Source organism: Myxine glutinosa, chromosome 14 (genome assembly GCF_964187855.1).
Source record: "Myxine glutinosa chromosome 14, kmMyxGlut1.1, whole genome shotgun sequence".
In the NCBI taxonomy this organism is placed as follows: domain Eukaryota; kingdom Metazoa; phylum Chordata; class Myxini; order Myxiniformes; family Myxinidae; genus Myxine; species Myxine glutinosa.
The window spans coordinates 25,065,078-25,081,761 of record NC_136274.1 but is presented as its reverse complement, the minus strand read 5'-3'; the positions used below and the strand labels follow the sequence as shown (position 1 = coordinate 25,081,761).

General features: G+C 43.6%; 1 protein-coding gene across 1 annotated transcript in view; it reads left to right on the top strand.

Moving 5' to 3' along the window:
• The window catches only part of LOC137439227 (uncharacterized), a 35,353-nt gene extending 19,087 nt beyond the window's left edge, over positions 1 to 16,266 (top strand). The window contains exons 6-9 of the mRNA XM_068134956.2: positions 5,518 to 5,644; positions 8,130 to 8,297; positions 15,559 to 15,590; positions 15,989 to 16,266. Coding sequence (XP_067991057.2) covers positions 5,518 to 5,644; positions 8,130 to 8,297; positions 15,559 to 15,590; positions 15,989 to 16,266 — 605 coding nt within the window. The remainder of the gene's footprint in view (positions 1 to 5,517; positions 5,645 to 8,129; positions 8,298 to 15,558; positions 15,591 to 15,988) is intronic.
• Positions 16,267 to 16,684: the final 418 nt, after the last annotated feature.

The following is a 16,684-nucleotide window of genomic DNA, read 5'->3' as shown; positions in this document are numbered from 1 at the left end:
GGGAGTGGGGGAGTTTGTTCCAGAGGCGGGAGAAAAGGGGAATGAAAGAGTGAAGGTGAGCAGAGAGCCGAGACTTTGGCAGTTTAACCATAAGAGGGTTGCAGGCAGATCTTGTGCGACCTGAAGGAATATTGGGGGGACAGAGCACAGAGAGAGCTGGGGGAACAAGGCCGGAGAGGAGTCGGTAGAAGACAGAAAGACCACCAACCTGCCTGTGGTGAGTGAGTGAAAGGCCCTCGGAGTTGACTTCATCGCAGGAGATTCCAATGATTCTGAAAGCTTTGGCCTCAACAGCGTGAAGCCGAGCAAGGTGTGAGGCAGGAGCACCAGCCCAGAGGGGGGAACAGTATTCCATTGAGCTGCGGATGAAAGCCTTGTATTGGGTGAGGAGCTCAGGTGTGCCAAGGAAGGACTTCGCACGACGGAGGATGCCCAGTCGACGACTGGCTTTGGAGGCCAGCTTGGAAATGTGGTTTTCCCAAGAAAGATCATGGCAGATAGTGAGACCCAAAAGCTTGAGCGACAGAACTTCTTGGAGAGGATTGATGAGAAAGTAGATGGGAGGGTTTTCCAGTCGGTCCTTTCAGAGAGACATTGTAAGAGTGTGAGATTTTGTCAGGATTGAAAGACATGTTCCATTTGTTTGACCAGTGTGATTTTGTCCAGGTCTGCAGAGAGTGAGGAGGCTGCAGACTGCCGATCTGAGGGATGAGGAATGGAGCGGCAGATAGTGGAGTCATCAGCAAAGAGATAGAGAGGATTTTCCAGAGAGTCGGAGAAATCATTGATGAAGACCAGAAATAGCACAGGGCCCAGAACACTACCTTGGGGAACTCCAGCCAGAACTGGCAGGGGAGATGAGAGAAATCCATTCAGGGCCACACGTTGCCTACGACCAGAGAGGAAGTCTGCAAGCCATGAGTGGAGATTTCCATGAATACCATAGGAGGTGAGTTTGGTGAGCAGAGCTGGGTGCCAGACCGTATCGAAGGCACGTGATATGTCAAGTGAGACAGCTCTGATTTCCTGTTTGGCATTGAGGACCTCCATCCATTGTTGAGACAGCAGAAGCAACATGTCCAGAGTAGAATGACCTGGTCTGAATCCAAATTGATGATCAGAGATCAAGCCATTGGAGAAGAGGAAGGATTTGATATCCGAAGCAATGATGGATTCCATGACTTTGCAGGCATGATGATAATTGGGAGCAGGCTGATTGGTCTGTAGTTGCAAGGATCTGTTTTTGCACCTTTTTGTGTAAAGCGGTAATGTTTGCTGATTTCCAAGATGCTGGCAGATGACCTTGAGCAAAAGAGAGGGTGAAAAGAACAGAGAGAGGGTGAGATAGAGCGGCAGAGCAGGATTTTAGGACCCGTGGGCTGATGCCATCTGGTCTAGTTGCAGAATCAGAGTCGAGGTTTGATAAAAAAAACAGTTGGTCCAGGAGCAGTTGGGTTCGACTGGGAAAGGTGGGAACAGAGAGAGATGGGTTTGGGACACAAGATTTTGAGGCAAACACAGAGTTGAGGCATTCGGCTTTGTCATGTGCGGTGTCAACTGTGTAGCCATTTGAGGTAAGGGAGGGGATGGAGGGGGAACAAACACCAGAAACGGATTTGACCAGACACCACCAGGATTTGGAGGAAGGAGACAGGTTTGAGAGTTCAATCTTGAGTGTGGAGAGATAGTGATTCCTGGCACTCCTGAGGGTAGAAACACACTTGTTTCGAGCTTGGTGGAAGGAACTGAGATTGCCTTCAGTTGGATTTGCCTTCCAAGATGCAAAGGCAAGTTGTTTCAGGGCAACTGCCTCACCACAAGATTCAGTGCACCATGGACGGGAGGAAGGGTAAGACAACTGAAGACGAGATGGGATAAATCTGTGCATGAGAGAGAGCAGTTTGCTTTGGAAGAATTCCCAGGAAGAATTGATGTCAGAGGCATTAGAGATGGGAGACCAGTCCAGTTGATGGCTGCTTGCAGACCGTGCCAGTCGGCCTGAGTGAAATGCCAGACTCGTCGGCGCTGAGGAGGCTCTCTGAGAATGGCCAGTGAGATGTCCACTTTAACAAGCACATGATCAGAAGAACCGATTGGAGCAGAAGAAGAGCAGCAGACATTTGCAGGGAAGTTAGTCATAACCAAGTCCAGAAGAGAAGATACTCCATTGACTGAGATCCAGGTCGGGAAATTGACAGATTGTGTCAGTCCCAATGAGTCGCAGAAGTCCTTTGCTGAGGTGCCATGGCTGGTGAGAGATTAACCCACACCCAGCCAGCTGGCATGATGACAGTTGAAGTCGCCACATATGAGGAAGAGAGAGTTTGGATGAGTTGATAGAAGTTGGTCCATGTTGTCCGACAGAGAAATGTAAATGGAGTCATCACTGTTTGGAGGACGGTACAGAACACATATGAACAAAAGGTGGGAGCGGAGAGGAAGCCATAGCCAGAGGTACTCCTGTGGGTGGGGTGGAGAGAGGGCAGTGCAGGGAGAGTGAGGAAGAGAGTTTTTGATAAAGATAGCCACCCCACCACCAGGACGAGGCTCAGGTCTATCGTACCGGAGGAGGGAGTAACCAGGAAGAGATATTAAGGAATCAGAGACATCTTGAAGGAGGAAAGTTTCTGTTAAGCAGGTCAAGTCTGGATTTTCAGAAGCAACCTGAATGGAGAGATCAATCAGGTTTGAGCGAAGGCCCCAGATGTTTGAGGTCCATACCATTAGTGAGGAGAGAGGGGGAGCATCGGGTGCAGGACAGGGGAGGGGAGGGGTAGGGTCAGATGAAGGGTGAGAGGGGGATGTAGGAAGAGCAGTTGATAGTGTGTCAGAGATTACAGAAGAGTTACAAGAAGGGGAAGGATGAGGAGGACGAAAGGTTTGATGGTGATGGAATGAGGCACAGTGAGGATTTGTTTGAGGGGGGGCAGAGGAAAGTAGAAGGTTGGGGGAGGTGGAGGTATGACATAGAAGGGAGACGAAGTGGGGAGGAGGCAGCTTTGAGAAGGAGGTGGGAGGAGGGAGAATTTGGGAGGGATGGTTGGGGGGGAGATTTGAAGGGGAGGGGTTGGGGGAGAGTTTTGAATGGGAGGGGCAAGGGGCAAGTTTAGGAGGGGAAGGGCAAAGGAGGAGTTTAGGAGGGGAAGGGCAAGGGAGGAGTTTAGGAGGGGAGGGGCAAGGGGGGAGATTTGAAGGGGAGGGGCAAGGGGGGAGATTTGAAGGGGAACGGCAAGGGGGGACATTTGGAGGGGAGGGGCAAGGGGGGAGTTTAGGAGGGGAGGAGCAAGGGGGGAGTTTAGGAGGGGAGGGGCAAGGGGGGAGTTTAGGAGGGGAGGGGCAAGTGGGGAGATTCGGTGGGGAGATTCGGAGGGGAGGGGCAAGTGGGGAGTTTAGAAAGTGGATGATTAATGAAAGATGAACATATATAACAAATTGGGTTTGTTGTGATTTTCAAGTTCGCGATTCGTTTAAGAACGATGGAGGAGGGATGGAATGAATGAGAATTTAGAGCATGGAGTGATTTGGAATCATAAGAGATTGAATATTTTTTTGAAATGGAATGAGTTGAAGAGGAAATTGAAAGGAGCCTTTTAAATAAGAAGAAAAACAGCGTGTTGTAATAAACCACTGAATAAAACACTGAAGGGGATAGTTGAAACATATTTAAACAGAACTGTCAAGAACAATCTTATATTCGCAAAAATACCAATGGGGAGAGGAAGCCTAGAGCAACGACCACGAGTCACTTGAACAGGGCAAAAGGTGGAAGGCAAGGGGAAAATGGGGGCGGGGCAAGACAGCACACGTGGGCAGAGGCAAAAGCACACGAGGAGAAAGGGGGAAAAAAAACTTTTGTTTTTTTTTTTTGTTTTTTTGTTTTGGGGGGGGGGGTGGGGTGTGGGGGTTACAACGTTAGACAAATCGTAGATGTTCAGTGAAAGTTTGGGGGAGAAGGGAAAAATCAAAAGACATAGCAAAACCAGCAAGGGAAGAAACAAACTTCGACGGGGGAAGCCTGAGGCTGCAAGGCCTCACACGCCACGCGGCAAACAAACGATTAATTTATTAAAGATAAACACCGAGAAACATCCAAGGGACTCACTATAAGTTCACACGCCGAAAGATAAAATACAGGTATGACAAAATACAATTGTGAACAGACTTAACTTTGAATACGTGGAGACCGTGTGGAGCTTCGAAAAATTCGTGACGTCGTCTCGAGATCTCGCGAGACTGAGTTATGACGTTTTTAAGCATAAACTTTTAAAACCCAGCTCATCCTTCATTTTTGATCCTATTGAGGGTAAACTTCACAGATGTGTTCAGCATATCAGTCTACTCAAATTACCTTTTGGAATTTGCGATAGGTGACGTGGTTTGGCAGATATAGATAATTAAACGAAAATATTAAAAAATTTATAACTCTTGAACAGCTTCATTGATCGACGTGCAACTTTATATTGTAGTAGAGGTAATGAAGTCTAACAAGTGTGCAAAATTTCAAAATGATTGGATGTCTGGAAGCTAGAAGTTGTTATTGCGTGAAAAAGAAGTCTTTTAGTGTGGGCATGAAATTAATTATCACACTGCACATGACGAGCAGGCAAAGTATGGAGTGACCTCACGGTGTCATTTTGACCTCAAATAAAATTCTGATTTCAGATTTGTCAATCGCTGAGGTATATTAACACACGGCCAAAACAGATTTGGCGAAATTCCGACGATTTTTCACGAAAATATAACATTTGTGTCAGCATTTCAGTAAAGTAAAGTGTGTGGCATGTCAGTATTTATAAAATTGAAATGTGGCTCATTGTAAATATCTCCATATGGGGAATAGGTGTTGTTAACGATGACGTCATTGGTGCCATAATTATGACGTCATAATTCGACATGGACAACGCTTAGTCTGATCAGTTTGAAATTTATTGAGCATGATCTATGCAACAATTATTTGGAGAATATAAATTTATGATGTCATCGCTCACGTGGTCTGGCAGCCATATTGGATCAAAAAAAAAGAAACGTTCAAAAATAGAAGAGTTGGCTCACACCAAGTTGACTGCGCAGGGTAAGTATTCTATGAATACCATTTCGTTCGTTTTGTTGTTAGAATCCGCCTTGGAAAAACGCCATGATTAGCTATCTTAACACAGATATACACCATAACACGGATATACACCATAACACGGATATACACCATAACACGGATTTTGCCCGAGGCGTAAAACCCCCTTGTGGAAAGAAGCAAATAAAGTCGCAACAACCTCCATCGTTTGACCCTTAATTCATCTGTCAAGTTTGGTTGAGATTGGATAAGTAACATTAGAATGTATCATGGTCAGACAGACAAACAGACACTAAATTGCAAATTTTAGTATGATTATTGAAGCAACTGCCACAATGCTTCTTCTATACTTTGTCTTTTCTCTGACAAATTTCATTTTCATAATCATGCTGTCATCAACGATGTAACCCATCTCCCAAATGCCTGTTCACCTTCTTTTTTCTCAACAGTCGTTCCGACAAAAAGCTGCTGTCAGCTGTCCTTTGTCAGGACTACGCCAGGAAGAAACAAGGTGTTTCAGATCCCTGCAGGCTCAACGTTCAACACCAAGATTGAAATTGAAGTTGACATTGTCGGGTAATATCCTTTATCTATGTATAAATAGGATCTAAACAAATTAATATTGTAGCTAGGATTCTGACAATAATTACACTTGTGATTGATTGTTTACAAAAGACAAACACTCAAACAAGGCCACACTTAAGTCTATCAAGGTGTCAGCTTGCTTTTCTGTGGAGGGACCTAATTATTGGCCTAACCCTGCCCTATCAAGCTTATATCAACCATGAAATAAAGTAAAGGAAGAGGCAGGGCCCCGTGATGCAATGTCTGTAATCCGTGATGAACGGAAATAAGCAGAACAAGGGAAAAAAATCGATTGGCTAGTATTCGAGATTATGCAGTGACTGAATTTTAAAAACTTTTACAATCGGACCAATGATTATCAAATATCTCTGTACAACAAGACCAATCGTCCGTTCCTGCATTTTAGTTGCAACTTCCAGTTCTGGCTCCTTTCTTTACAGCTCACCATCACCACAAGCAGTCACTATGTAACCACAATAACAGTGAAAATGTGTGCATTTTATATCGATGAACAAACATATTACCATTAGCGAAAAAGAAATGATTTACTTCGGATTGGATAACGTAGATAACGTTAAATATTTCTGCTGTTTCTTACTGCATTGGTTTAAATATTTCTGAAAAAATAAGTAGAGGAGAGGCAGGTTAGTTGATACACTTTTCATTTATGTTGGCCTGTAATGAAGACTGTTAGCTCGACAGGATTCATGAATTGTCCAGAAGAAATATCAGTCTTGTACATTTCTGTGAAGCATGTCAGATCCGCTGTATTATCAAACTTGGAATGGTGGCTCACAAAAAAACTGTTTGTCAAACGTATCATCTGACCTGACCAAGTGGGTTAGTTGATACACCTTGGTAGGTTAGATGATACATTGATTTACATGGTGAATGAGTTAGATGATATATCGATTTACATGGTGAATGAGTTAGATGATACATCGATTTACATGGTGAATGAGTTTGATGATACATCGATTTACATGGCATTTCTGCCAATGGTAACAAATTAGCATGCACATAATTACAGATACACATCAAACTAGGCTACATACCATCATTTCTGTATAATATTTGTACTAATGGTATTTTCAGAGTCAATGAGCACTGTTAATTAAAGCTGTTTGTTTGTTATTTATTCAGTTGTATACCTGCTATGTATACATAGGTAATGTAAAGTATATCTAACAATAGGGCTGAAGGTTAAGTTAGAGAAAAAAAAAAGATCTGCCAAACAAATGAATCGGCAAGCTTCAAATATCAGGAAAGGAACAAGATTCACAACTCAGATGGACACAACTCTTATATTCTGAAGATGTACAGTGCAGGCTATATAGGCCTACATATATTATGATGTATTTTGCCCAGTTACAAATGGCTACAGCATTGTCTTGTAAAAAAAAAAAATGAATGGGTTAGTTGATACAGGTTGGTAGGGTTAGTTGATACGCGTATCAACTAACCTACTCAGACTATCATCTAACCCATCCATGGGTTTTTTGCAACACATGTTGCCCACATGCTTATGTGTATTATCCTGGCAATCAAAGCAGCATCGGCTGAAAGCCACTTTCACAAGGTATAATCAACCAATGAGAACTCCTGTGAAATCTATGTAGTATTATCACAATAAATGATCTTACCTTTTGTTGGCGTTTTTATTCAGGAGGACACAAATCTGGTTTTTTGGAGAATCACACCCTTTCTTTGTGTGTAACTTCTTGACCTACTTTTCAATGATATGTAATGCAACTAGCTAACAACAGATGGCAGCATTTACACAAGTTTCATTTCTGAGGGCTAGGAGGAATGTTGTATCAACTAACCTACTGTGTCAACTAACCTGCCTCTCCCCGACATCTGCCGTTTCAGCTTCTTCCCAAACGGAACCTTAATTATGCCATTCCATTATGGTTGTCTCCTCAAAGAGATGTTTTAATTCGATCTGGGTGCTATCATTTTCCTTTAATATAGTGAAACCTCAACATATTTCAGCAAAGTGAATTTGGTGATTGACAAATCATTTAAATGAAACAAAAAAAAATTAAATCTGCAACACCAGGTCCAAAGACAAAATACCTGTTCGATATAAAATCGCAAGCAAAAAGTAACAAATAAATTTACAAAGACTGTATAATATCTGTGGCGCACCAACCATTTGAAGACGTCCAGCTGGTAGTCAGAATATGCAAATTGTATTAGCTTGAGTCTATAGAGACACAAACAAAGCAACCATGCACCACTTGTTGAGAATTTAATTGTAATATGTACAATGGTTTTACTCATATGTTTTTATTGTACCTGTGTTATCACGGAACTTCATGAAGTGGCAAATACTGCATTGGTTTATTTACTCGCAGTTTAAAGAGTAATTTTACAATGAATGGGTTAAAAATCCCTTTTTCCTTTGGTGTTTATTCAATCCTACATGGAGTTTTCAATTATATTTGATAAAGTGCTACCTCTGTGCACACAGGGTGCATCTCGAACGCCTGGGAATCATCACGGATAAAGATGTGCAAACAGATCGTATCCAGGCGGACGAAACAGTTCAGGGCCTTTTCTATACCTACCTGACCTGGCAAAGCGAGCCCGACCGCTTGGGATTCGCACAAATTTGCTTCTACGCCATCAGCACAGATGGGTGAGGAGTCTCTTTTACTTTGTACCATATAAAACGTCAATACATGCCATTTTTATGTTGAAGGCTCCAGTCACGGACTATCCAGAGTTATATGGAACACTTATATGGAACTGTATATTTCAGAAGTGTTAACATTTTTTTTGAAACACCCTGTATAGTCCTCATCGATTCCAGGCCTTAAATAAAAGAGCTGCATTGATAGAAAAGTGAAGAAAGAGAGAATAGTCCAAGAGTTTTTGAGGAAGTAAAAAAATCTGCTTTTTGAAAAGGGGAAGGTCGTAAGTGTTTGGAAAGACATGTGAAGGTAAAGAGCTCCAGAGTTTGGCAGTGGTGGGGAAGAAACTAAAATCATAACGACCCAACCTTGAGTTGCCAATGGCCACACAATAATTATGAGATGAAGTGGCTTGTCAAGTATTCCGTGGTCTCGCTAATGGTGGAGGTATACAAGCAGCAAGTTATTGGGAACAGAAACCAAAGTAATATCTGTAGAAGAGAAAGAGAGCCAACTTTGCGACGTAATTTGAATGGCTCGAGTTTTGAGGTCAGATTGGGAGAGTTGATATGTTGGATTACTTTGGATTCAATTCTGTACAGTAAGTATATGGAGCTAGAACCTCCCCAGATGTGAGAGTAGTACTCTATACAAGGACAAATCAATCCTTTATATAGGTGAAGCAACTGTTGAGACGAGAATAATCTTCAACATCTGAACAGGACTCCTTGTTTCTTCAAGGCAGATGTTGCTATTTGTGTAATGTGTGGATTCCAGGATAAATTTGATGTTAGGGTAATACCTAGTAGGTTTATTGAATCACATAGTGTAATCGTGGAGTTTTCAAAGGAGATTGGAGAGTTTGAGAGGAGTTTTCGATAGAGAGATAGGAAGAAATTGAGTTTTAGAATCATTAAACCTCACCTGATTACATTTGCCCCACTGGGAAATCTTGTCCAAATCCGAATTTAAAGAGTTGGCTGTGATCAAACGAGATGCAGATCGAGTGAGGGAAGATGGGGCAGATGGGGAAAACAGTGAGGAATGTAACGTCGAATCATCAGCATACGAGTGCATTTGGTTATTTGTCGAAGAAAGAAGGTCATTGATAAGAAGGAAGATTGTTGGAGACAGGACAGAACCTTGGGGGACACCACTGTCGATAGGGAAGGAGAAAAATGTTGAACCATCAACAATTACAGGGATATAGTCAGGCAGCAACAACAACAACAACATGCATTTTAAAGGCCATTTTCCCTGCTAGAGCGGGGGTTAGCCTTGCGGTCCCCATGACAATCTTCTCCATTTTGCCCTATTTTCTGCATCTCTCCTTGTTAACCCCCTTGCCCGCATTTCTTCTTCCACCATCTTTAGCCAAGTCTTTTTCGGTCTTCCCCGTCCTCTGCTTCCTTCTACATTCATTTCCATCACTCTTCTCAACCAGTCACTTTCATCCTTCCTCAACACATGACCAAACCATCTCAACCTGTTCCTCTTCACAGCATCAATCACAGGCTCTATTCCCATCATCTTTCGCAATTCATCATTTGTCTTCCTCTCTCTCAACGATACTCCACACATCCACCGAACCATTCGCATTTCCACCCTTTCCAACCTTCGTTGCTGCTCTACGTTTATTACCCATGTCTCGCTCCCATAAATCATAACACTTCTCACACATGCAGCATACACCTTTCCCTTCAGCTTCAACAACACTCCCCTCATCATCAGCACGCCACCCAGTTCCCGAAACTTCTTCCATGCACATCTCACTCGAGCAACCGTTGCCGAGTCTGATCCACCTTCTCCATTCAGCATGTCTCCGAGGTAGCAAAATGTTTTCACACCTTCCAGCTTCACGCCATCTCCAAGATCCAACTCAACATTTCCTCCATCTGCAGCTCCCTCTGTGCACACCTTACATTTGAATGTAGCTGCCACACTGGTTAATGACCCTCTCAGACCACTACATTTTTGATGAACCCACTCAGCGCACATTGTACATTGAATGGAGTTCACTCCGACACCCTTCCTACACACACCACAGGGCCACTTCCCAGTTCTTTCCACCTCACCACATGCTTTACCACTTGCCATCACCTTCGTCTTTCCGATATTCACCTTCAGACCTTTTGTCTCCATACATTCCTTCCACGTGTTCATCTTTTCCTTCAGTCCATCCATACTTTCCGCAATCAACACCAGATCATCTGCATACAACAACTCCCACGGTAAACCCTCCTTTACGTTCTGAGCCAGCACCTCCATCACAGCTACAAATAGTAATGGACTTAGTACCGACCCCTGATGCACTCCCACCTTCACCTCAAACTCACCACTGTTCCCGTCCTTCGTCCTTACAGCTGTGCGCGCTCTTTTGTACATTGCCATCACTACTCTGATCAACCATTCCTCCACTCCTAACTTCCTCAATGCCCATGTCAATACTTTGCGTGGTACCCTATCAAATGCTTTCTCCAGATCAACAAACCCAAGAAACAACTTCTTCCTCTTCTCCATCTACTTCTCCTGGAACTGCCTCACAATGAAAAGCACGTCTGTCGTTCCTCTTCCTGGCATGAATCCAAACTGCATTTCGTCGATCTTCACTTTCTTCCTTATCCTCCTCTCCAACACCCTTTCCAATACCTTCATTCCATGCTCCAATAACTTTATCGCTCGGTACGAGCCACACTCCAGAGGGTCACCTTTCCCCTTGTATAGAGGGATGAGGGTACTCAGTTCCCAATCCACTGGAATGCGGCCTTCTTTCACCACCAGATTATAGATCTCTGTCATTCTCTTCACACCCCAACTTCCTGCTGCCTTCAACATATCTCCCACAACTCCGGTCGGCCCTCCCGCTTTTCTACCCTTCATTGCTTTTATCGCTTCCTCAACCTCCTTCTCAGTTATCTTCTCTGCCGGTCCTAAAACAGGGTTACTCTCTTTGTTGCCATCCCATTCATTCTCTGTATTCAACAGCATTTCCATATATCTTTTCCATCTTCCTTTAATTCCATCTGGGTCGACAACGATTTGTCCCACTTCATCCTTCAAGCAACTCACCCCCATCACATCACACCTCTCTTTCGCTATCTGCTTTGCAATCCTGAATACTGCTTTCTGACCCTCTTCCGAATCCAAGCATTCTCCGAACATTTTCCTACATGCCTCCTGGGCCTTTGCTACCTCTTTCTTTGCAGCCTTCCTGGCTGCCTTATAACTTTCATGCTCTGCTGTTTCTGCTCCCGTACCCTTCGCCTTCTGCCACTCCTTGAACTTCTTCCTCTTCTCGTCAATCCTCTTTCCAACTTCATCATCCCACCACCATGTTTCCGAGTGCCTCGGTGGTCCTTTTGTCCATCCACATACCTCACCAACGGCTCCCAACAGACAAGCTTTCATTGACATCCAACCACTTTCAAGCTCAACCACATCATCCTCGACCCTACTCAGCCTCTCTTTTAATGCCTCCCTTACTGTCACCTCTTTCAACCTCCACACCTTCATTCTCGGTTGGTACTTCACCCGCCGAGCTCTCCTCGCACCTTTCACCCTTACGTCGCAGACAACCAAGTGGTGCTGTGAAACAGCCTCCTCCCCCGGGATCACCTTTGTGTCCCAGAGGTGCCCCCTATCTTGCCTACGCACCATCAGGTAGTCAACGGTTGTCGTCGACCCACCTGACGTGTATGTAACAAGCTTATTATCCTCTTTCTGGAACTGAGTATTACAAATCAACAAATCAGCTCCATCAGCAAACTCCAAAATCCTTTCACCTTCTCCATTTCTCACACCATATCCGTAACCCCCATGAACTCCGTCAAAACCATCCATACTCCTTCCCACATGTCCATTTAGGTCTCCTCCTACCACAACAACTTCCTCATCTTTCACGTTTTCCATCAGCTTCTCGATCGCACACCAGAACTTGTCCTTTTCTTCATCGCTTCGACCAACCTGCGGAGCATTTCCCGAGATGACGTTCACCAAGAGCTTTCCAATCATCATTTTCACCATCATCAACCTATCACTCACTCTAGTCACACTCACCACACTGTCTACAAACTCCTCAGAAAACAGGACACCAACACCATTCACGCCCTCCGGGCAGCCTTGCCACACAAACTTGTATTTCTGTCCCTGCCTACCCTTCACCATTCTCACACCACTTCCCTTCCATCTCGTCTCTTGCACACAACATATGTCCACTCTTCTTCTGACCAATACTTCCACCACTTCTCCTGATCTCCCTGTCATTGTCCCTACATTCCAAGTCCCAAACCTCAGAAACCGATCTCCACTTCGGGCTGTACCCTGCCCATATGTAGTTGTAATTGTCATGGTTCCCTTTTTGAGGCAATGTTTTTATGGCCGGATGCCCTTCCTGACGCCAACCCTCTTGGTCGTCTCTTACGACACGCAGGGATACGGTGTATTTATTCTTATCCAGGGTACACACCGGGCAGCTTAAGTCAGGCAGCTTAGCAGCATATTTATCGAAAATGGGGAACGGCTTGACAAAAGCGCCATTTTTATTTTGGTGGTCCATTAGACCATATACAATAGATTTAGGACCGGAGGCAAGAAATATACAGTGTTCTTCACCTTTTTATTGGACAAAAAACCAAGGACAAAAACCAATTATGTATATATTTTCAACAAGGAGGCTAACTTTTATTTCATTACATGCAGTGTTATTGGTAAAACTTATGCATGCCTGCATAATAAATCTTACGCTTCCATGTAATAATAATTAGTAATATAATACCGAGTGTTTATACAAATGTGTTATACTTGTGACTCGCGCACCTCTCATATATCTAACATGTACGCAACTACAAGGATGTAATGACGATATAGCTTTAGAACAGACAACATGTTGTTCAAGGTAATTTGTCCAGCAATTTATGTATTTACGATTTTAGTCTAACTCCAATAGCTGATGATTTATTTGCATAAATGTATTGCTCGATATTATGCTGTGCGAGTCGTATTTGCGCAAAAGTCAAACACTGTATATGTCTTGCCTCCGGTCCTAATTCTATTGCATATGGTCCAATGAACCACTAAAACAAAAATGGTACTTTTGTAAAGTCGTTCCCCCAAAAATTGCTAAGCTGCCTAACTAATAGAACGGTCGGAGAGAAAGCTCGATATGAGAGAGCAGAGTGAAGAAGGAAAGCCAGATAGTTTAACACATGTCAAAGTTACTCACATTAAAAGGAGAGGCTATTTTATTCGGTGTGTGTGTTTGTGCGTGTGTGTGTGTCCGCATGCAAATCTACTTCGATTTGATGCCCCCGAGAGCATACTTTAATATAGTGCGATGTGTGAAAGAGACCTTTAATATAATGTGCGAAAGAGACCGTTGAGAAGATAACCCGGTGAAGCTCTGCATTATTAAATACATGTTTGGTTCTGTTAATAGTACTGCATTTAATTTCCTTCTCTAGTTGTGTTAATTAAATTGCAAAATATTATAAAATGAGAAAAATGAAGTTTAATACCATTAATATACATCCTGAATTAATATACAAGAAAATCAAACACATTTAGATGCAGGTTAAAATGGGGGCCACAATTGGACCAAACAAGCAAGGGAATAAGACCCACCTTTAGAGGTCATTTTTTCCCACAGAGCAGGGGTTGGCCTTTTTGGGGTACCATGGTTCCTTTTTGAAGCAATGTTTTATGGCCGGATGCCCTTCCTGCCACCAACCCTGTTAGTCGCCTCTTGTGACACACAGGGAATTACCAGTGAGAACTGGTACTCAATTTGCCGGCCTCGGAAGGATGACAGGCTGTCAACCCACCTGTACTGGCGTTAATTCAGCAATCGACCGGGATTTGAACCCAGGATACTAGGATCCCAAGCTGGCACCTTAACCGCAAAGCCAACACCAGGCTTAACATAAAAAAGAAGGATGTCCATAATTAATTTAAATTTCAAATCTATTTTGATATGGAAACATGTATCTTATATAGTGCCTTTTATATACTTTCTTTTAAAAACGGGGTGGGGTGGGGCCACCTGGCGACTGAGCCTGAGTGGTCACCCCACCTGCCTAAGGCGGGGCGGGGTAAGGCCACCGGCTGACAGGGTCTGCATCCTTGCCCCACCTACATAAGGCAGGGTGGGGTAAGGCCTCCCGCGTCCTCGCCCCACCTACATAAGGCAGGGTGGGGTAAGGCCTCCCGCGTCCTCGCCCCACCTAAATAATAAAGCAGGGATGGGTGAGGCCTCCTACTGACAGAGCCCGCATCCTCGCCCCACCGATTATAAGGTGACGCGGGGTGAGACTGCCTGCGACCTCGCCCCACCTATATTAGGCGGGGTGGTGTGAGGCCCCTCGCCTACAGAGCTCGATTCCTTGCCCCAGCTATATAAGCCAGGGTGAGGAGAGGTCGCCCGCTGGGTTGAGGATCGGACCACACCTACTCTCCACTGGAAAGGGCATATATCTCATGTAAGTTGCAAGACACTTTCTCACAAAATATAGTTGTGATTGAAATATATAAAAACAATACAACACTGAAAAAGGTCCTTCCTCTGACAATCACTAGACAAAAAGGATATCTCTTGATGAATGAAAAACAAGATGTAAAACTAAACCCTCCACAACCATGCCCAACAAAGGAAAAAAAAGACAAGCAAGGGAATGAATAAACATAAAAAGAGCACTGAGAGAGGAAGGACAGAAACAGGAAACCTGCAAGTAAGTATGCGAGGTTAGGGGTAATAATGCGTTGGAAAACATTGTGGGTAGGGATGGAGGATGAAGTGAGATATCGGTGCACCACTAACAAGAAGCTCTGGAGGGAATAGTGTGGTTGTGCTCCAGAAATCAGTTCCTCAAACCGGAGAACAGAGGAATATCAGAATTGTGTTTGACATTTCATCTGAGTGGCACAAAAGAGAGGCGGAGGGTTAGGCAAGTGAGGGGGGGGGGGCGGTTAAGAAAGCTGGTGTGGGTATGGAAGAAGCCATAATGTGGCAATGGCATACGAGAAGGGCATGAGACAACTTTATTTTCTTTTTTATTCCTGTTAGGCCAGATGTTATGTGAAGACTAACACAGCAATGCAGAATGACAAAGGAGCTTAAATGTGTATGCGACGGCGGGTGGTAGAAGCATAATGAAACGAACAAAATTATAGTCGATTTAACAGGGATGACAAAGTCGATAAAGTAAAATGAAAAAACAAGTTCAACACAAAATGAAGCAAAGGAGACTCATCAATGCTTTAATTGTCTTTCAGAGATGAAACAGAACTTCGATGCATTTTTGTGGGTATGTAACAACATTCAGAACAGCCCCTCGGTTACTCATTCAAAATGTTCTCATTTGATATGAATGCACAATCTTTGAATCCCGCACACCTTAATTGTGTATTTTCTTGGTCTGACGATGCTTTTGATCACACCTTTTGTAATACATTTATTTTATAAACTCATTTTTAGTGTATGATTTAACTTGTTTGGAAGTTTACCTAAATGTGTGATTTGCTGTGATCTACGATTACCTCTGATACATTACGTCCCTGGAACAGTCAACTTCTTGTTTGGGATTTTTTGCAAATAGTAATTTCTCGTCTCATCTACACTACCTTTTCAGGCCTCTGTGAGCTCTCTTGATCATTTCCATTGATATTTGTTTTGATTTAACAATACATTTCACTCCTCATTTAGTACCAAAGTGCACGGAAGGAAGTAATTATACGACGTGCGTTCCACGCAACCGCTCAACATGCTGGTCCATTGATGCGACACCAATGGTCACTCCCGATTGTGACGAAGGGTGTGTGTGCAACGGAAATCTCCTTTGGGATGGAGACAAATGTGTTGTTCCAAATGACTGTGGCTGCATCAAACAACAACAATACTTCAAGGTGGGATTTCACGTTGACCTGAGCACACTGCAAGTTATGGGTGTAGTTACGGTATGGTCTTTGCTTGTTTTCTTATAATATCCAATGTGGCTGGCAGGTGGAAGCATTCTCATCGAGAATGCTGGTTTTTTGTGTATAGCAGAAGATGGTTGGCAATAGTACATTGTAGAATCTTGGAAATTCGCCGAATGCCATGCAGGACATTATCTACCGCTTCACCAAACACAAACCGGAGTCATTGCTGGATGCGGTCAGGCATATATGATACTAATTAAGACACTCTCCGACCTCCGGAGATCGGAGAGCGACTTAGTATATATATATATATATATTATTTTGTATGCCTCACATGTTCATGAAAATATAGTGGAAGCATTAGTGATGGGAGTCCCAGTCTCCATTTGTAAGTGAATTCAAAACAGTTTTTCTTTTTTAGCTTTTAGTTTCAAAATAGTTTTCACCTGGAACGAAGTTCTGGGGAGCTGATGCGATGGCG